Here is a 21,936-nt window from a genome sequence, read left to right on the forward strand (position 1 = left end):
GTGAGGAGGGGGAGTGGAGGCAGTGGCTGAGGGGGATAAAAAGTCAGGGAGGGGGGAGTGGATGCTGCTTAAGTGGTTGAGCACCTGCTTGCCACAAAGGAGGTCCTGGATTTGGTTCCTGGTGCCTCCCAAAAAAAATCAAAAACAAAAACAAAAAAAATAACAGGCAGACAAATGAAAGCGCCAACTCAGGGGAGCAGCTGTGGCTCAGTGATTGAGTGTGACTTCCCACATGCAAAGTCCTGGGTTCAGTTCCAAGCCCCAGGACCTCAAAAAAAAAAAAGGTTGGAAGGAAATGGTGGCAGAGACTCCATGGGCCAGGAGGCAGGCACTGCTAGTGCAGACACTGAGTGGATCACTCAATGGCAAAAGAGCTGAGCTCAGAATGAAGAGGAACAAAGAGAAGTCAGGACACACGTAGCTAAGCATGGCAGAAGCAAGTGCCAGGGATCCTCCTGGGAAGGAGAATTTCATGGCAGCAGGCGAGTGTGGCAAGATGAGTGGGCCTCTCCCTTCCTAGGGCACATGCTGAGGCTGGGGTCACCAGTGGGCATTTGGTAATGCATCTCAGGGCATCACGTCACCCTGGAAAAATGCTACAAGGAGCTCAAACTCAGCTGTGCAAAAGGCCAGATTGTCTTGCAGACCCTTCACCTAAGGTCCAAAGCCTCCCCCCAAGTCCCCAATTCCATCTAGAGCAGACTCTGATGGCCCTGAATGACTCACAACCATGTCAGAGAGAAAGGAGAATAAGAGGAGGGTTATTATAAACAGGCTCCAGTCCAAGGTTACTGACCGTGAGACTGGTGGCCAAGAGCACAGCCTGGTGGTTCATACCTTTGGCAGGTGAGGAGACCCATGGAGGAGAGCAGAAGGGCCATGCCTCGAGCCCCACATTTTATGGGGTCTGTGTGTGCATGTGACACACACGGGGTCTGAAGGAAAGCTCTGCTTGGAACACTCCTCTGGTGTCTGTGTGAGCACTTGATGAGCTCAGCGCGAGGTTGTTGAGCACTGGGCTGCACGACTCCTCCCTTCTACCTTAGGGCATTTTGTAAACAACAGCAATGTCCCTCCTTAGGGCAGCTCCGCCTGTCTTACAGGGCCTCTGTTGAGGTGGACACGGAGCTACCGACAGTGTGACAACATGGAAGGCATTCTCTGGAGACTTTCCTCTCCTTGTGTGTCTTTAGTAGTTTCCCCTTGGCGTGGGTTCGCCTTCAGAAGGGTCAGCTTACCTTCCGTGCCCAGCCCGCTGGCCCCACTTGGGTCATTTGGATGTGGAGCCGAAGGTGGGTCATAGCCGATCACCAAGTCAATGGTGGCCTGGGGAGAGAGAACGCATGGCAGAGAGAATCAGTGCAGCGCATTGGAATGTTTCGGCTTCAACGTGAATCACTACAGCAGGAGTAGAAGTTTGGGAAGGGGTAAGCAGGAGGGAGAGGATGGAAAGGGAGAAGGGCAGCAAGTGCTCAATTGTTAGTATCTTCCCACTTTGAGACAAGGCAGAACGGGAAAACCAGGAGCCTGGGAACGGAGTTACCTGTTACAGGTTGCCAGGTGTGTCACTGCTAAAGCACAATTTCATAAATTGGAGTAAAGTTGTGACAGGCAACTATGAACTTATAATTAGCCTCCATTCTAGACTGGAAATGGCCTCCAATAACAGAGTTACACTTACAGAGGCCGATTTTAAAGTATTAATTTATGCGTTTGCTCACTGACTTACTTGAAATTTATTTTCACATTTCTCTCCAAAAAGAATTTTAATTGACTATCAAAAAATGATATACAGGGAAATGGACTTTGGCCCAGTGGTTAGGGCGTCCGTCTACCATATGGGAGGTCCGCGGTTCAAACCCCGGGCCTCCTTGATCCGTGTGGAGCTGGCCATGTGCAGCGCTGATGCGCGCAAGGAGTGCCGCCGCGCAAGGGTGTCCCCCGCGTGGGGGAGCCCCACGCGCAAGGAGTGCGCCCGTGAGGAAAGCCGCCCAGCCTGAAAAGAAAGAGCAGCCTGCCCAGGAATGGCGCCGCCCACACTTCCCGTGCCGCTGACGACAACAGAAGCGGACAAAGAAACAAGACGCAGCAAATAGACACAGAGAACAGACAACCAGGGGAGGGGGGGAAATTAAATAAATAAATAAATCTTTAAAAAAAAAAATGATATACAATATGATTCATAAATAGGAACAAAGAGGGAGAATAATGCCTGATTAAGGAGGAAACATGTTAGAAATCATAAAGTTCAGCATAATTGCCGTCTCCCTTACATGGAAGGAGGTTCCAGGATGCCTAGGTGCTGAGGTAAAAAGGGAAACAGAAAATCTTTGGAACTTTCATTACCAGAAAGGAGGAGACATACCAGTTCCTTACAGGAGATAATTATTCCTGTTTATAAAATCTGAGATAAATTTCTCATATGAGTCATTATTCTAGGGCAGAGTTTATACTTTTATATTTCATGCACCACAGACTTTCAACAAAATTTGCTACAGGGTCAACACAGGGTTGCTAAATTTTATTTTGCCAAACGCATGTCCATGCCTACCATTCACCATCACAATCAGTTTATATATAAAATAAAGGCATTTTAACACAAAAATGAATTATTAGGAAGGACAAACCTCAGAATAAAGGGAATCCTGTGCAAAAAAAAAGATGTATATGGGGGAGCGAATGTGGCTCAAATAGCTGAGAGCGGGCTTCCCACACGGGAGGTCCCGGGTTCAGTCCCCGGTGCCTCCTAAAACAAAACAAAACAAAACAAACAGCAAACAAACAAAATGAGAAAATCAACTCAGGGAGGCCAATGTGGTTCAGTGATTGAGGGCCGGCTCCCCACATGAGGTCCTGGGTTCAATCCCCACCTGCACCTCAAAAAAAAGACAAGACTTCTGTGCACGTGCACACATGCATCCACAACACACACGTGGGTTACCAAGTGAAATATGGGATGAAATAGTTGGGGCACACTTATGGAAAAAACTATTCATTATTTACCTAAAACTCAATTATAAATGGGCATCCTGTACTTTTATTTACTACATCTGGTAAACCCTAACACACAACACACACACACACACACACACTGCACTGCCCTTATCTTTTCCATTTGCCTACTCATCAGCAAATACTCTGCTTGGGAAAGAGCACAGCCCATGGCTAACTTAGGAACCACTGATCACCACTGACCTGGGAGGCACTGAACAGGATAAGAAACAATGCCCCCAACAACAGTTTCATAGCAAAGAAGTAATCGTAAAAGGAGCATCTTATAGCTACCTATGCTGAAAACCAAGCCTACAGCATTACCTATAAACATTACCTATAAGAATCAAACTTTCAAAACTTGGACGAGCACATGCATGACTCATCCCCTGGATCAGGGGTGTTCAGGATGTGGTCCCAGGAATCTTAGGGATCCCAGAAGTGCTCTGGGATGAGGGGAGCACAGGGGGCAGGCGTGCTCCATTCAGCACCACAGGTCTGCCATTTTAGGGTTCTACATAGGCTTTCTTCTGTACTTTCAACAAACAAACAAACAAACAAAAAGCAGCCAGAAATCACTGACTGGTATCATCTTTCCTAGGCAAGGTTTTGGGTAGATAAATGATATTCGACATCTTGAATTTACATTTTATGGTTAGGATGCTGATTAAGAGCAAACGTATAAACTTTGGAGACACCAGCAAGATAGGCATTCTCTCATGGACATTGAGAGGCCGAACCCATATTCTTGCCCACGTGGATGGCTTCTTTCAGTATAAAAATTTCTCCCTTTACCCAGGCCTTTGAGCAAAACAAGTCTCTTGGAAAATAAAAGAGTTAATTGGCAAAGTATTAACAAGTATAGGAAATTTGGGAGCTGCCATGTTTGAGTCAATATTTTAAGCACACTTGTGAAAAAGAGTTCTAGCTCCACTGCAGACAATATTGATATGTTCTTAATTAAAGAGCATGTGGTCAGAAAACATGCATCTACCAATGCAATAACAGAGATTGTGATATTGACGTTATGATATTCTAAGGTAACACTGACATGCCACCTTCTATAGAATGTTCTAAGGGGTGTCTCATACACAGAGCTATGTATAGCCACACACATATTACTTCCACGTGGATATGCTCAGAGCTATTCCCAGTGGTGGTCTCACTCACAGTCTAGAATTCTCTCATAGAAAATCAAATTTATCTAATCTGCTAGTTGTGTGATTTACTTACCTCAAAATCAGATTTCTCCCTATTTTTTTGTAGTAAACTAGCTATAAATCTACACAGTTAATGAACTTTCACTTAAGCATCTCACTTCAAAGCCATTCAACAAGAAAAATAAATGCTCACCCCAGTCTCCTGCCCCCTTTCATTTAGCAGGGAGACCAGTTTATACGGCAGTGATCTGCTCTGGTTGCCGATCAGGTCCTTCAAAGGCACCGTCGCCGTTCCAATTAATCTGCAGGGAAGACAAAAAAACACAGAGGTCTAGGTGAGAGGCACCTACCCTTCTACTCATGTGACCAGGCACTTCAATTCCTATTCATCTGCTGAAATGAAAATCATCTCATAATGACGTGCGGGCCATTTTGTTCTCACCCTAGCAGGGCATTTTGGCGGTAAACATGGCACATCTGCCATCACTTCTCATCCATAACAAGTTTCATTCCAAGAGTAAAACTCTGGTCTATGGCAATTCAACAAGTCATGAAGGAGTGAGACAGGTGAGAGATCAACACTGACTATAACACACACGCCCTCCCCCAAGTTCCAGGAAGAGAGAGAAGTAGGAAAAATTTCAGTAAGAGTAAGTCACTCCTTTGTAACGGAAATTTAGGACCCACGAAACTTTACCCATTGTGAAAACTTGCCCTGAAGTAGACCTTTTTGAACTATTGATGAGGATAACCTGCTACCCCACATAACTCCAGAGCAATTGTTTCCAGAATGGTATGTGTGTATTTCTTTCTTTTCCTGGACCCTGGAGGGTAATATTCAGCCTCTACCACTTACCCATCTACTTATTTTATGTAACATATTGGTACAGAAAGACATATTCTGCTCATTGGATTGCAGGCTCCACGAAGGCAGCATTACTGCCTATTTTGTTCACTGCCATAACCCCAGCATCTAGAACACAGTAGATACTTAGATAATTTACTGAATGAAGGCAAAAAATAGAAAAATCTACATGTATTGATAACGGATACACAAACCATCTTTATATTTTGGGAACATGAATCAACAAAATTTAAAGGCTTCACTTCCGCAGTGAATTAGTCAATATAAATATGTAACCAGTCACAAATAGTCTGTAAATTTGGGATTATAACATGAAACATAATATGAGAGTGTGTTGAAGCAAAGCCTTTCTCTTGGTGAAATGCAATAAAAAAAAAGGCAAAGGCTCTTAGTGCATATTGCAGAAAATTAAGACAGAAATAATGAACATTTTAAAATAGTTACTTATGACTTTCCTAAGTTTGCAGCAGCTTAACCACCAAATAGCAGATATGATCACTAAAAAATCATTAACATAAAAATATAAAACTAAGCATCTTGCCCATAAGTGGTAGAAGAGATTCCCCATATCATAAAACCCAGAGTGAGGAAACTCCAATTGAGCATTAAATATAATTCTGGGCTTTCTGGCAAAAATAATAATCCAGGAAGTCTGCTTAGAAATATTAATTTTATGTAACCATGTACAGTTTCTTTAAAAATCAGGAAGTAAAAGTGAATGTCAACGTGGGGACACTATTTTTTAACTGACATATATTTCCCTTCCCCACTCAGGCCCCCAAAACAGGACTATAGAGCTGGCATCTGTAACCCAAACATGTGCACCAGTGCCTCGACAATACGCAGTGACTTCACTTGACACGAATAGATATGTTACACTGCACAAACCTAGAAAGTGGCTGTGGAGCATGTGGAACACTGGTTCATGCAATTTACCCAAAAGCATGAACAGTCTGCACGTGATTTCTTGAAAGCGCATACCTTCTCACAAAGAACACCAAGCAAGACAGTCAACAACATAGATGGATTCTCATTCCTTCTAACACCACAAGCGCAGTCCAGAAAAAGACTGCTTCCTGAGGGACTAGAGCCAACTGTTCCATCCTTTTAGGGCAATAGAGAAATTAGGACTCCCAGTCAGTGCTGAGAATTGACAGGACCTTACAGAGTGTGCGGGTAGAAGTTTCACCAGGTAGACGCACCTGCCTGACTGAGTGGTGGGCAAGAACGGATATCTTTTTCTCCATCAGGAGCATCCCGCCCCACGCATCAGTCGAGGAATCACTCAGCCAACGGAAGAGCACTTTGCCGGGGTTGTGGCTAGGCTCTGTTGGTTCCTGCTGAGGAATCTGGATGAGGGCTGCCTCTCTGCAGCTGGAATAGGCTCAAAGTCACAAGGTACCTTGGGAAAAGCTGGCAGTGGGGGGAGTGGGGCAGGTGTTCTTACCACATTGTAAGTGGAGGCCTGCCCCCCTACGGCAGGAAACCCTCCCTTAACTAGTCTCCATCCAACAGGCTTGTTTATTTTACCAGTGGTCACTGAGCATTAAAATAATTGTCTTAGGGTCATGATGCTCTTGCATCGTTTGTAGCAAATGTTTCACAACAGGGCAAGGTGTTGGTGGAGGGGGTTGATGTATGGGAGCCCTGTATGATGTTATTTGTGCATGTTTATTTTGTAAGTTCACAACTTTTACTACACACTTATCATGCGTGTTCATGTATGAATGATATACCTGAATAAAAACTATAATAAAAAAATCATTGTCTTAGGGTCAGCCTTGTGATCATGGCAGGATGTATAGACAACTGAGCTGGATCTGGCGTCCTGAGAACACTTCCCTAACCCCTCCCCCACCTCCACCCTCGTGGCCTAAATTCCATCCATACCTGCCAGGGATTTATTTTTTAAACCAATAAACCAAAGCCGAACAACAACAAGAAAAAAAGCTCCCCACTCTCCTATTATTATTTCATGAGCCTCATATTTTTAAAAATCATCAGTGTGATTAACTGAGCGTTCCAATTAGCTGGATGATTAATTGAAATTTTATGCAATTGCCAAGCTGTTGTTTGATGCTATTCTTGGGTTAGTTACATGAACGTTTTGTCCTCACTTGTGTTTTGATCCCCCTGACACATTGAGGACAGGGGTCTATACTTCGTCACTGCTAGGTGAAACGGATGACCCACCCACACAAGGTAAGACACTTAGTGAAATCTCTTCCAAATTTCCCTCAACCCCTCTGTGAGCCTGAGGAAAATTTCTTTGCACGTTTTCAGAATAGGGTAGTAAAACCATGAGGCTGGCTAATTGAGTCTCTAAGAAAAACAAGATGTGAAAACTGAAGATTTTTAAGTCACCTGATGGGTATTAAATGTTTAAATGAGCTACTTGCCTTGAACAACATGGAAACATAAATTGAATTTGGTTCCTTACAGTTGCATGATGCGGATAGCCTAACTCTGTGGTTAAGATAACTGCGCACTAGAATATGTACTGTTTTGCCTTTGCACAAGTAAGAATGACCCGCATCTCTGCCAGCAATAAATCTTAGAACTAGCAGGGCAGGATGTTGGTTCAATACTAAAGTGGAAAGCAGCCCAGCTTGGGGTTGGATTATTTCTTTTCTTTTTCAAAAACTTTGAATATTTATTGATTTTTCACATGCCTCGTGTGTTTATTTCTTGGCCTCAACACTACTGACATTTTGGGTCTGTGACTTCTTTGTTGGGGGGGACTGTCCTGTGCCTGGTCTGATATTTAGCAGCATTCCTGGCCTCTACCCAGTAGGAGCAGCCCCCAGTTGTGCCAACTGTACCCCGGGGGAGCTTAAGCATCCCAAGTTGAGAACCACTGGATTAGACAGTTCCTGTTCTAGTCCTAAATCTGTAGCCCAACTTCCTTTGAGGCCTTGGTGAAGTGGCCCCACTTTCTGAGCTTGTGTCACTCTGTGCAAACAGGTGGATTGAGGGAAACAGGTTCTCAGACCCTTTTCAACTCTAAAAGTCTATTGCTAGGGTTGTATATGTGATTTTTAATGTATATGTCTATTTTGGAAACTAGTGCATGTTAAATACATCTTTACCCTTATAGTGAAGTCCTTGCTCTCTAATTTAGGAAGAACATATCTTGGAATATTTCCATGTTGGACAATTCAGAATGTTGGGCAAGTTTTTCTGTTTTCAAGGGTAATGGCCCTTACCTTCAAGGGTATTGTGGATCAAACTTAAATTCACACAGGGTGGCAGGGGGAAAGGTTAGGACGATAAAGGAAATGTAGAATCCAGTGAGTATAAGTAATAGGGAGTGGTGGGGCTTGTGGTTAACTGCAGAGAACAGGCTTGCCTAAAATAAACAGCCTATCTGCTGGTCCTTTAAGGGTCCTAGTGGTTTTACATTTTGTTCTGACTCAAACAATATCTGCTGCTTTCCAATCCCCATGAGAAGGTAAGAACAGAAAACTCCAGTAATGGAGTGAAATAAAAGAAGCCAGTTATAAAGTCTAACCTCAATTCCTTCCTTTATAAACTGTTAGTCCCTTTTTTTTTTTTTTAACATTCACTTTTTCATTATAAACATTTGATGCTATGGTAGGGGGGAAACAAAAGAAAACATTTAATTTTTTTTTCTGAAGAAAAGTTAGGATGTTTAGATTAAAGCCTGGAAAGACTTTAATCCCAAAGATATCTTAATAGCTAGGCTGAGCTGAGGAAACACACAAACAATTCCAAATTGAAGGACAGCCCCTGTGGGTAAATCTGGGCCCTGCAGCGCCTCCTGGGATACGCCCCGGCTGGCCTATTTTCTTTGGCGTTGCCTAGATACAAAACACTGCGCGAGACTGGGAAACGATGACCGATGACCGGGCCTCCTACACGGGGGATGTGAGCAGTTCATTCGGACGGCAGGCCAATTTCCTTTAAAGGAGGTGACACTAAACCAAGAACTTTTTCTTTTATATTACTAATGCTATAAATATGCTAAAATGTTACAGTGTGACAGTAACGGGGAAGCTTTGCCCTGTATTTTCATAGAAAAATAAGAGCCTCCCCATGGGCTCCACCCAACGCTAAAACAGATGGCTCATGATCTCAAAAGGAAACTTTAGACAGGATCTTAAGACACCTTGACTCTCCAGCTTTTACTTCTGGAATTAATAATTTGCTGACGTATTTCAAAATGGAAAAAAAAAAGCAGGCTCCTATATTTTCACGCCATAAATATTCATATAGTTTCAAGCCGAGTGATTGAACTAACTCTCAGCAACGGACTGGAGCAACTACTAGAAAATGAGATGTTACGATTGGGGGGAAATTGAGTTTGATGTCAAACTAGTCCACCCGGTCATGCGAGTGTTGGTTAAGAACTTGTTTAGCTGTTTTTTCTTCTTCTTAAAATAGAGTGAAGTATGAAAGAGAACTGGAAAATGTTCTCCCCCCTAGCCCAGGCCCAACTCAGCAGGAACGAGCCTCTGCGGTGAGCAAGGGCCTCACTGGCGGAGGTCCTGGAAGGGGAGGGCACATGGACTGGCAAGTCCTTCTGGGCAGCAGGAGCAGAGCCCACGTGATTTACTGAAGGAGGAAAGGAAAACCACGTTGGAGGCTGGAAAATAAGTCACATGCTGCACTGTTTCAGCCTCTAGAGTCTGAGGTGGGTGGTGTCAACCTCCAATAATCACCCCCAGCTGAGCTGAGGGACAAATCCTTTTCCAAGCTGCCCGGTTCCCTGTAGAAAACCCGAAAGGACCACCCCCCGCCTCTCAGCCAGCGGAGCCTGTCATTTCAGCCTGTCATTTTGTCATTTCCGCCAGGCCCGTGAGGCCAGCGGGGCTCCAGGCCTGGGCCCACCTCGCCTCCCCACACTTCTCACCTGGGCCAGGATTCCATCTACCTCGTCCCTCATTCGGAGCCGAAAGGCAGGCGGGAGCCTGGCGCCGCCTTTTCAGTCTGGCTGGCAGGAGGGCGGTGCAGCCATCCCATCCCAGGGGCCCCTGGTTAGCAGCATCCCTTCTGCGCACCTCCTCGGGTCTCTCGCCGACTTGGGCTCGTGGGAACCCCCCAGCCCACCCACCCTTGCCCTCTGGATTGGCTCATAAGCTTTTTCAGAATGTGGTCCCCGGTGTGCCCTGCTTCACAATCACCAGAGCATTTGTTAAAAAGCAGATTCCCAGGACCCGGGTCGGACTTTCTCCTTAGGGAACTCGTATACTCATGGAAGTCTGAGAAACAATGGTCTAGAAGAGCGATTCTCAGTAGGAGGGAGGGCCTGGGTGGGGGGAATGAAAGGGGCTGAGGAGGCTGGGGACGGCAACGGCTGGCAGAGCAGAATTTGGGAGGTGCAGATATGGGTAGTTTTTGAAAAGCACATTCAATATGATAATATAGGTTTAAATTTGAGAAATAAGTATAGAAACTCACTTAATAGAACAAACTGCAGTAAGCAAAACTCAATTCAACTCTTCTTGGCAGACCTGGCCACCTACTGTTTCTCATGGCTCCCCATCCTTGCTTCCTACAGGATTGTCAGTGAGCCTAGAAGTTGTTTACCCTCATTTGGAGGGGACATGTGTTTTTAAAAACTGAGAAACACTGGTCCGCATCAGTGGTTCCCAAACCTAACTGTGTACACGCTTCCCCTGGGGTGGGCTCTGAGCACCCATATTTCTAACAAACTCCATAGCCTGGTTCTCGGATCACTGACCTCGCGGAGCTTGTGGCAGGATCTGAACAATTCATAGCCAATGACAACCTCCCTCCCTCCAAACCCCTCACTCCTACCCCTCCCCCCGGCCCCCCAGGCCCCCCAGCCACAAATGGTATCTCTTTCACAAGGGGAGGAGCGGAGTGGAAGCCCAGGCTTCTGATAAAGTTCTCCTGGACAGTGAGGCCTTGAGGCCAAAGAGTTTCTCTGTGGCTTCAAGGAGCAGGTTAGCTAGCCTTATGCTTGGCATGTCCTAGACATGAATAAATGACGGCAACTTTAGAATCAAGGTAGTCATTTCATTCATTCATTCATTCATTCATTCATTCATTCATCAAGTCCCTGGAGTTTTTACGATAAGAACGTCAGCATAGCATACTAATTAAGAACATGACTTGTTTAACTTCTCTGAGCCTCAATTTCACCATCTGTAAAATGCAACGAATGATGGCTCCTACCTAATAGTACTGTTATAAGGATGGAAAGAGATGATGTGGAGCTGCTGGAGAGGCACTTTTTATTATTACAGACACTATTTGTAGTGGGCTAAATTCTTCCCCTCCAAAAGATATGTTCAGTCTAACCCTCAGTATCTGTGAATGTGACCTTATTTGGAGATAGGGTCTGTACAGATGTAACCAACTGAAGATGAGTTCATGCTGGAGTAGGGTGGGCCCTGAACCCATCGACTGGTGTCTGTATAAGGGAAAGCCGAGGAAGATTTGGACACAGAGACAGAGGAGACACAGGGAAGGAGGCCACATGAAGACAGAGGTGGAGACTAGGGTTGTGCTGCTACAACTAAGGGAGGTCGAGGACTGGACAATCACCAGAAGCTGGAAGGAGCAAGGAAGGATTCTTCCCTACGGCCATTGGAGAGAGTATGTCCCTGCTGATTTTGAACTTCTGGCCTTCAGAATTGCAAAAGAGAATAAACTTCTATTATTTCAAGACACCCAGTTTGGAAGCAGATGTGGCTTAAGCAGTTGAGTTCCCGCCTCCCACATGGGAGGTCCTGGGTTTTCTGGTGCCTCCTAAAAAAAACCAACTAAAACAAATGAAAAAACCAACTCAGGGAAGCTGATGTGGTTCACTGGTTTAGTACCGGCTTCCCACATACAAGGTCCCTGGTTCAATCCCCAGAACCTTAAAAAAAAAAAAAAAAAGACACCCAGTTTGTAGTAATGTGTTACTGCAGCTCTGGGAAACTAGTGCTCTATCCTAGAAAAGGGAATCTCAAAAAATAAGCATACAAGGATTGACTCCAGCCAGTACTTGCAGGTAAGGCTGGCCTGAACCCATGCCCTCTGAATCACTGGAAGGTGTGTTTATCTTCACTGGGGTCTGGCAGGCAGGCATGAATGAACATGTAAGAACCCTTTGTAACTATTCACATGCATTTTTATACAATCACTGTGCAAAGTTCTTAAAAATAGCCCTTTCTCTTAAGTACATTAAATAGCTCCCTCTCCAATGTCAACCCTACATAAACCACCCATCTGTTTGGGAAACAATGTTTATGTTCAGAGTTAGATCAGAGGTAAACTTCAGTGCCAGTGGAATTCTCATAAATTCTCGTAAAATCTAATTTAGTGGAATTAGAGTGAAGTTTTTAAAGCCACAGCTCTCACAAGATGTTTCATTATAAGACAGCTCCCCAAATAAATTCTTATACAAAAATCCTATCTAAACAAGCACACACACCCCTCACCCTGGCATTTTCTCTCCCCTTACTCTGCTTTGTTTTGCCTTGTAGCACTTACCACCATCTGACAATCTAGATGTCTATTCATTAGCTGTCCCCTCCACTCAGGAAAGGCATGGAGTACCCCTAGAGCTCAGAGCAGTCCTGGCCCATAGCAGGTATTAGTAATTTGTTGAATTAATTAATATATCATTGAAGATAGCCCAGTGACCTCGGAAATTACTTATGGGTTATAAGCTTCCTCTCCTAAGAGACCATCCTCCTGAAAGCAATTAGAAGGTAATTACTGCTCTTAATATCATGAAATGCCTTTCTCTTTCCTTCTCTCTGGGAGGCTTTCTCCCAGCAGGACCGTGGGCTCTTTAACTGGCCTTCTCAGACAGCAGGGTTCAGCCTCTCCATTCAGCATCTAGGGACAGCCAGACCAAGCCTGTTTTGATCTTTTCACAGTTTTGCTGCTCTGCTGGACATATTGAACTGAGAATTCTGCTCTACACTAGCTTCTGCTTCCGGTCTAGGTCTTCACACAACCTGAAAAGCTTCTCCAGTTAGAATCTGGAGGCTGTGCATCCCCTTCCCCGACCACACATGGGAGAAGGAGGAGAGTTCCTGAGGGCCACGAAACAAATTCCACTGTCATATTTACATGTGGAAGTATAAAAATTGTGAGTCTCATAGCCAGGAGGGGAAAAGGCATTAAAAGCTTAAAGGTAAGCTCTTTAGCATACCAGGAAATAAAAATGTCCTATAAGCAATACCATAATTTGTCCCCAAATTAATTTCATTCGCAACCACAGACTTCTTGCTTTCTCCAACTGAAAAAAAAATCCTTTGCCCAAAGAGTTAGTGTCTAACTCTTCTAAGCTAGTCCTTTTTCTTTTTCTAATTCTATCATCCCCCCAGATCTACCTATATATATATATATATATTTTAATGTTGACCTCTTACTTTCACTCCCTGGCCCTCAACACAAACATATACATACACATACATGCACACACACAGAGAGAATAAACCTTAGAAGGTTTAAGAGGATTTTAGCATATCTAAGTTAAATCCATATAAGTAGCTGGGTAACCTTAAGCAGTTTGGTTAACCTCTCTGAGCCTCATTTTTCTCATGTGTAAATTGGGGATAAGACTGTCTCATTGAGTTGTTATAAGGATTAAATGAGCTTTTGTATGGAATATTTGTAGCACAATGCCTGGCACATGGTAAACATACACTAAACATTAGCTAATATGCTGTTTATGGGGAAATGGAAGTGGTTTTTCCTTAATTACACTAAATTTACCCTATGACTACCATTGATTGAGGAAGTGTTATAGTCCCCATTGCGAAAATTAGGAAGCTTACCAAGAGTCATCCAAGGATTAAGTAGCACAGCTAAAATTTAAATTAATCTCATGCTCATAACCACAGCTGACCACTTGCCCATGCTTCCTCTTATGTAAGAATTTCTAAAAGTTTCCTTCTAAGTATATTTTTAGGCCATTGTTTTCTCCTTCTTATTCATAATACAGCAAAATAGACATCTCAAACAGTGACTTATATTCAGATGATATTTCTAACACTGCTCTGTGTTTATGTGTGGGTGCCTGTGACGATAGTTTTTTAATGTGGAAGTACACACATATGGAGGGGAAAAAGAACACTAGAAGTGCACACTCTGAGAGCTAATGATGGTCATTTTATCTCAGACATTGTTATTTTCATCTCTAGAAGTTCAATTTGGATCTTTTTTATTTTTTCCATGTCTCTACCTAACATGCTCAAGCTTTCCTCTACCTTCCTGAACCTATGAAATGTAGTGATAATAATTGTTTTAATACTATCGCCTGTGTTATTTCTGGATCAGTTTCTGTTGGTTGTTTTTTCTCTACATGACTGTGGTAAAATTCTTTTAAGTACTCTACTCAGTGCTCCATGAATTACAAGGTTTTTCCACTCAGACTGACGGAAACATGAACTACTCACCACCAAGTACTGTTCCAAGGATTGTTCTGTCTGCTCCTTTCAGGTGGCCCTTCCCCCTGCCTCTGGTACTGATCAGCACTCAGCTAAAGATTCAGGAGTTCTGTGGCGCTCTCTCTGTGTAATTCTATCCTCTCCAGTGCTCCAGCAACCTCGGCTTCTCTAAACTCATACCTGCATCTCCTCAACTCTGGGAGACAGTTGGGATCCCCCTGGGTCCCTGTCCCTGCATAGCACTTGGAAACTCTCTCAGGCAGTAGGCTTGGCACTTGAAGGGCTCACCCCATTTGTCTTCCCCTTCTCAGGGATCACTGTCTTATGAGGCTGATGTCCAATATCCCAAAGCCATTGTTATGTATATTTTGTATCTTTTTAAAAATTATTCTTGTGCCAGGTGGGAGGTAAATCTTGTCCGTGTTACTTCATCTTAGCCATAAGCATACCTCCCAAATTGTGGTCATTTTAAGAACAAGAATTCTGAGGCCTGGAGAGGTAAAGTAACTTGACCAAGGCCACCCACTAGTAATCAGAAGAGCTGGGACTCTAACCAGCATCTATCTGGCTCCAGAACCCCAACTATCCACTGCCTCCCTGTGAGCTCAATCTTAAGTTCCACAGCTCTCTGCAAAAGATCAAGAGTTTTTCCCTTGTATTCTTTTTTCTTTTTAAGACCTATTCTTTATTTCTTTCTTTCCCCTCTCACCCCCTCCCCCCAAGTTGTCTGCTCTCTGTGTCCATTCGCTGTGTGTTCTTCTGTGACAGCTTCTATCCTTATCAGCGGCACTGGGAATCTATGTTTCTTTTCGTTGCATCATCTTGTTGTGCCAGCCCTCCGTGTGTGCAGCGCCATTCTTGGGCAGGCTGAACTTTCTTTTGCTCTGGGTGGCTCTCCTTACGGGGCGCATTCCTTGCGCGTGGGGCTCCCCTATGCGGGGGACAGCCCTGCGTGGCAGGGCATTCCTTGCGCGCATCAGCACTGCGCATGGGCCAGCTCCACACGGGTCAAGGAAGTCCGGGTTTGAACCGCAGACCTCCCATGTGATAGGGGGACGCCCTAGCCATTGGGCCAAGTCCGCTTCCCTTCCCTTGTATTCTGATCCATTTTCAGCTTAATCCCAGGGTAAGAAGCTGAGGTAGGCCATTAACAGTAGGCCATGTGACAGCTGCAAGGTGCTTTGGAAATGTTAAATCTCATTCATGTAGTTGTATCATAACTCACTTGATAATTTATTTACTCAAGAAACATTTGTTAAGAGCCTACTATGTGCCAGGCACTGTTCTAAGTGCTGGTGTTATGATGCCGAACAAGATTGTCTAGTAGGGGTAAGCCAAGTGGATAAACAAATAGATAAGGATGTTTCAGATGGTGGTGCATGCTGGGCAAGATAAAGCAGACATGTGGACCACCACTTATCCTCAAGTACTTGCCTAAAGTCCAACCCAAATGCCTACATGCCTAGATGAACTCCCTCTGCCATCCCATGCCCATAAGAGCTCCCTAATAAGAGCACTACAAAGGAGTAAAACAGGGCCACGAGATGGAGAGAGACTGGAAGGGGCTGCTGCATATTTGGTGGTCAGAGATGCTGAAGCCAAGTGTATTAGTCAACCAAGGGGGTGCTGATGCAAAGTACCAGAAATATGTTGACTTTTATAAAGGGTATTTATTTGGGGTAAAAGATTATAGTTACAAGGTGCTAAAGAGTCCACCTCAAGGTTGCTTTCTCACCAAAGTCTGTTGCCATGTGTTGAAGCAAGATGGCGGGCAATCTCTGCCTGTTCTCTCAGGCCTTCATAGATAATATCAAACTGCCATACTCCACCCTCTGAATCCCAAGAAGACATTACAATATTCCAAAAAATCTTATTTTAGTAGCAATGTTAAGAACAAAAGCACATCACAATCAGTTTATAGAAATACAGTTTGTCTTGGGGCAAAGCCCCCTCTGTGCTGTAGACCTGTGAAACTTATAAAACAACTTATCTGCTACCAATATATAAAGGGACAGGCATAGGACAAACATTTGCATTACCATGAGGAGAACTGGGAGGGAAACATGAGTCATGGGTCCCTTCCAGTTCTGAAAACATGTGGGGCATACATCATTAGATTTCAAAGCCTGAAGGTCATTCTTAAGATGATGGTTTCTTCTCCTCCAGGCCTCATGGGGCCCCATCCTTTCCGCAGGCCTGCCTAACAGCCGTATTCTTGGATCCACCCTCATCAAGCATCTGGGAGGCGAATGAGCTCCAGACCTCACCCTCTGAGAACATTGGGGTGATCTCTGGGGTAGAGTCTCAACCCTCTTAGTACAGTCATGTGGTAGCAACATTATCCCTAATCTCTGGTAAACAGGACCAATTCCTCATAACAGTGAGGTGGTCTTCCCTAATCCACCCCTCTCAGAGCAATGGGGTGGCAACCTCACTCCCCAACCCTTGGGGAATGTGCTCTACCCTTTCTGTAGCCTGGGGCAGCAAAACTCTCCCTGAACAGCAGGCTGGAACATCCACTCTCCTCAAATGCCAGGGCAAACTCACTCTCTCCATACATGTGTACGGGGTTCCTCTCTCAGCAGGGAGATGTCTTAATCCCAGACCCCAGCCTCCATGGTTTTCCTATGAAAGCCATTTTCCCTTCCATCTCTCCTCTCCATGTCTCTTTTAGTCTAGGCTGACGATGGTTTTGTTCATACAGATCTCACAAAAAGCTTGTTAGTTTAGTATGCAGGAAGTAAGGGTTCAAGTCACCAGACAGTAACACTTTCCACAAGCCTTTCCTGGATAATGGCATTTTCAATCCTGACTTACAAGTTTTAAGTTTAGTTTATTCCTTAAATGGGCACTATCATCTGGAAGCTTGATTTTCAGAGACATGGAATTTCTGGAATTAGTTTCTGTTTTCTTTGTGCCCAACAATTCAGTTATCAGCTTTATCTCTTTCTTCTAACATTTTGCGATAAGCTGAAAGGAGAAGCCAGGCTGCATTTTCCACATTTAGTTTAGAACTCTCCTTGGCTAAGCATCCAAGCTTGTAATTTTCAAATTCTTCCTTCCATATAACATCAGGAGTCAATCTTGCTAAGTTCTCTGCAACTTCAAAACACAGATCACCTTTCTTCTAGTTTCCAATACAGTTTCGTTTTCATCATTTCCTTCTAAAGCCTCATCAAAAGTTTCTTTAGCACCCATATTCTTACCAACAGTTTTTTCAAAGCAATCTAGGCCTTTTCTATCAAGCATCTCACAGTTCCTCCCAAAAATACCCCTTACCCATTTATAAAACCATTCCAGCACTTTTGGTAATTGCAAAGCACTATCCCACTCCTGATACCAAATTCTGTATTTGCCAGCGATAAGAGTGCCAATGAAAAGTATGAGAAATCTGTTGGTTTTTTTAAAGGGTATTTTGGGGGGAATAAAAGATTACAGTTACAAGGCCCTAAAGAGTCCAACTCAAGGTCACTTTCTCAACAAAGTCAGTTGCCATGTGTTGAAGCAAGATGGCGGGCGACCTCTGCCTGGTCTCTCGGGCCTTCTCAGCTGCAAACTATCAGGCAAATGGCTCATCTCTCTTCCCCGGGTTTTAGCTGTTTGAGGCCCCTTTCTGTCACTTGGCAGGACTAAAATGACCAAGTTCTCGCCTCTTCTGTGTCTTCTTGAATGAGTGTCTGTTTACATAGGCCCACCAAGGGGGTGGGAATTTAACCTGAGTTACGCCTTACTGATATTTTCAAATCAAAAAAAGTTGATTTTATCAAGTAAACTTAAAACCTTTGAATGTAATGCAGTCAAAGTGTATCATACCCAGAGGAACAGACTAGTGTACAAATATTTACAAATATTACAAATATTCTCTTTGGGGGGGGAGGTTCATAAATAATATCAAACTGCCATGCCAAGTGACAAAGCTTTATAACCTTACAGTCTGAGGCAAAGAACATTCCATGCGAGGGAGCAGCAATGGAAAAGCTCTACTTGGTACCTCTTTTTCTCTCTGACACACACACACACTAACCTGAAAACCTGAAAACATTTTTTGTTCCTTGATATTTAGCTCCTGAAAAGTAGTTCTTCTTCAGGAACTGAAGTGGAGTGACAGCAGGGCGAGGTGGCCAACGAATCAGGCTCCCAGCTTCAACCACTCTGAACCTTAAGCCTAACCTCCACTTCTCAAGGTCATTGTGAGGATCAAATGAGATGAGATATAATCTCCAAACCTATCCTGTCCATTGTAGAACAGGAGCGTAAGTGACTTACTCTTCTATCGTATAAAAAATGCCTGCTTAAAAATTTTACCTAGGGTGGAGCTTATGGGAGGTGCTAATACTCTGAAAATGAGTGTTCTTATTTTCTTTTTCAAAAGGAAAAAGGAAAACCACATCCATTCTTGCCAAAAAATCATTGGCAATTCCACCTTTTTACATTTTACAGTTGGTCAGAAGTTTTCGGTATAATATAGACGTCAAGAGCAGGGGACTGGATAGAAGAGCAGACTCTTAACACTTATCAGCTGTGTGACCTTGAGCAAGTTGCAAAACTTCTCTGAGGGAAAACAGGCCTTACTTTATGGGACTGCTGGGAGGATTAAGTGAGATAATGAAAGAGCTCAACAAAGGCTGGGGCATACAGTACATCCTCCAAGGGGTAGCCTTTGCCTGTCCTCCAAAGGCCTCTTATTCTTTAGTGCCTGGGAAGATCCTTCCACTCTGGCGTTTAAGCATAAAACATCATTTCATGTTCATCATGTGACCAGGAGGCTCCTGGGCCTCTTTCTCACTCTCAGGTCATCTGGGTGGCTGGCTGCAAGACTATAAAGTGAAGAAGGACAGACTCAGCACTGACCCGCTCGACCCCGCTCCTGGTACTGGCGGGAGGCTGCTGCTGGCTCGCGAGCTCAGACTGTCCCCGTCCAGGCTGCCGGGCATGCCGGCCCGGGCACGCGAGGAGCCAGGCAGCCTGGCCCTGCCTGCGTGGTCCTGGAGAGGCAGATGCGGCGCGAGGGCACCCAGTCTCCATGGCAGCAGGAAAGCCCACAGGCAAGACAGTCCCTAAAGTGGTAGAAAAATCCTCTGCCCCTGTCTTGCACTTCCAGGTGCGGTACACCTCCCATGGAGCAGTAAGCAGATCCGCGAAGGTCAGTCACAGCTTTAGTAGGAAAAAAACAAGAAGAAAATCGGGGCCCAAATGCACACCTATTTCAGACAATTTTTTCCCATGATGGGTTTAAATTTTTTTTCCCCCAAAATGTCCAGTCAATTTGACCAAGGTCTATGTCTTGTTGAGTTGATGGAATTATTAGGTCAAAGGCTGTGAGTCCCAGATGGGCATCATCATCATGCACTTCATTACGGAGGACACTCACGAAGAGAGAGAGCCGACAACCATGCAGTGAAATCTGCAGGACAGAGAACTAATCTCTCAATGAAAAATACCTCCTCCAAGGAAGCGGATTTGGCTCAACTGATAGAGTGTCCACCTACCATATGGAGGGTCCAGGGTTCAATCCCAGGGCCTCCTGACCCATGTGGTGAGCTGGGCCACATGCAGTGCTGATGTGCACAAGGAATGCTGTGCCATGCAGGGGTGTCCCTCGTGTAGGAAAGCCCCACATGCAAAGAGTGTGCCCTGCAAGGAGAGCCGCCCCACGCGAGAAAAGCACAGCCTGCCCAGGAGTGGCGCTGCAAACACGGAGAGCTAATGCAGCAAGATGACGCAACAACAACAAAAAAGAGACACAGATTCCCAGTGTTGCTGACAAGAATGAGAGCGGACACAGAACACACAGAGAATGGACTCAGAGAGCAGACAACGTGGGGGGGGAGGGGGGAGAGAGAAATAAATAAAAAATAAATCTTTGAAAAAAAAAACCTTCCCCAATGGCCTTGCCAGGGGCCTAAAATTCCCATTAGATTCATCCCTGCTGGCCACAGTCCAAAAGCAAATGCTTCTGGGAAATTAACAGAGTAAACTATTAGCACCCATTAGACCTTCAGTTTCTCAGAAACTAAATCAGCAGGCCCTCGAGGCACTGAGATGCAGGACAGGTAAGATTTGTTGGGGAAAAGAAATGGCAGATGGTGCCAGGTGCATGGTGCAGGTTTCCCTGCAGGAGCCTTAAGCCTAAGGACACTGGGTGCCTGGGGGAAACAGGGAGAGGGAGAGCAGAAGGAGGGGAGGGAAAGATCGAAAGGGTAATGAAGGCCAGCTTAATGTTTTACTCAGAATTTACCTATTCTGTTTGCCTAAAAATTCTGCAGCCCAGCTCATCAGATGCTGTAACACCAAGTGGCACCTATCTCGGCGAGATGCGTGGAGCCCCAAACTTTAGGAAGAAACTTTTCTAACAGGACCCATTGCATTTTCTATGTTTGAAATTAGAAAGTAAAATGTCCAGGTTCAGAAAGATTGCCAATCAACTCTACCTCCAGAAATGTGTACTAAACGCCTGGCGAGCCCGAGGGTGGGGATTCGTCCTCTCCCGATCGCTGCTCTGATCCAAGGGTCCTGCTGCATTTTCAGTATGTGTGAAATAAATATATAATAGTCTCCTAATACTGTTTTCTCTGCTTCCTAACTGGCCCCTATATCCAGTCTTCCTACAAAAAGCCAGAGTGACCCCTTTTAAAATTAGGTCAGACCACACTCAAAACCTGGAAAGAATACCCATTCCACTGAGACAGAAATCCAAAGGCCACACCATGGCCCACGAAGCCGTGCATGTTGTGACTTCACCAATGTCCTCCCCTAGCCCCACCCCTCCCCACCCCCACCCCCGTATTCGCTGGGCTCCAACCTGACTAGCCTCCTTGATGTTTCTGGACCACCCCAAGCTACTTCTGCCTCAGAACCTTTGCACTTGCTGCTGCCACTCTACCTGGAATAGTCTTTCTGCCACACAGCTGCATGGCTCACTCCTTCAGGTCTCTGGCTCAACTGTCATCTTATCACCACCTCATACACAACTGGATCCCTTTCCAACCCTCAATCATTTTCTACCCTTTTACTAAGCTTTATTTTTCTTCATGGGCTATAACAGCTTCCTCCTGCTGACCCATTATATATTTTTCTCCATGTATTTCTTTATTTTTCCAGCAAACACATAACCTCTAGGAAAGGAAGGACTTTTTTAAAAACAGAGATGAGAGCCCTGAGGCTTTTGTCACCATGGCTCCTCTGACAGACCTGGGTCTCTGCTAAACCCTCCTTAGAAACTAAGTGTGCTGTAGAGGATTGTGTTTCACATAAGAGATATGCAGAATGTGTAGTTTCAAACCCACAGGGCACCCTTTGCATTACTCAGAATTTATTGGACACCTAATATAAACCGGAAACTGTTTTCACTAAACAACAAAAGTTGTTCTTAATCAAACACAAATTGTGCAAACATGACAATCAACAAACTGGTTTAAAGCCCCTGCAGTGAATTCTCTGGTTATTTGTACACTGTGTAGACATGGCCTGCCCATTTCATCAGGTTTGGGAGGAGCCCTAAGCTGAGCTGTTCTCTTACAGTCAGTGCTGGGAGCCGGGCAAG

General features: G+C 44.6%; 1 protein-coding gene across 3 annotated transcripts in view; it reads right to left on the reverse strand.

Annotated features, from left to right (window-relative positions):
• Positions 1–21,936, reverse strand: part of MYOF (myoferlin) — a 157,232-nt gene that overhangs the window by 104,424 nt on the left and 30,872 nt on the right. For all 3 annotated transcript variants that reach the window (XM_058298784.2, XM_058298783.2, XM_058298782.2), the window contains exons 4-5: positions 4,345–4,453; positions 1,239–1,326 (exon numbers count right to left, since the gene is read on the reverse strand). In XM_058298784.2, coding sequence (XP_058154767.1) covers positions 1,239–1,326; positions 4,345–4,453 — 197 coding nt within the window. The remainder of the gene's footprint in view (positions 1–1,238; positions 1,327–4,344; positions 4,454–21,936) is intronic.

This window comes from Dasypus novemcinctus, chromosome 6 (genome assembly GCF_030445035.2).
Source record: "Dasypus novemcinctus isolate mDasNov1 chromosome 6, mDasNov1.1.hap2, whole genome shotgun sequence".
NCBI lineage: Eukaryota > Metazoa > Chordata > Mammalia > Cingulata > Dasypodidae > Dasypus > Dasypus novemcinctus.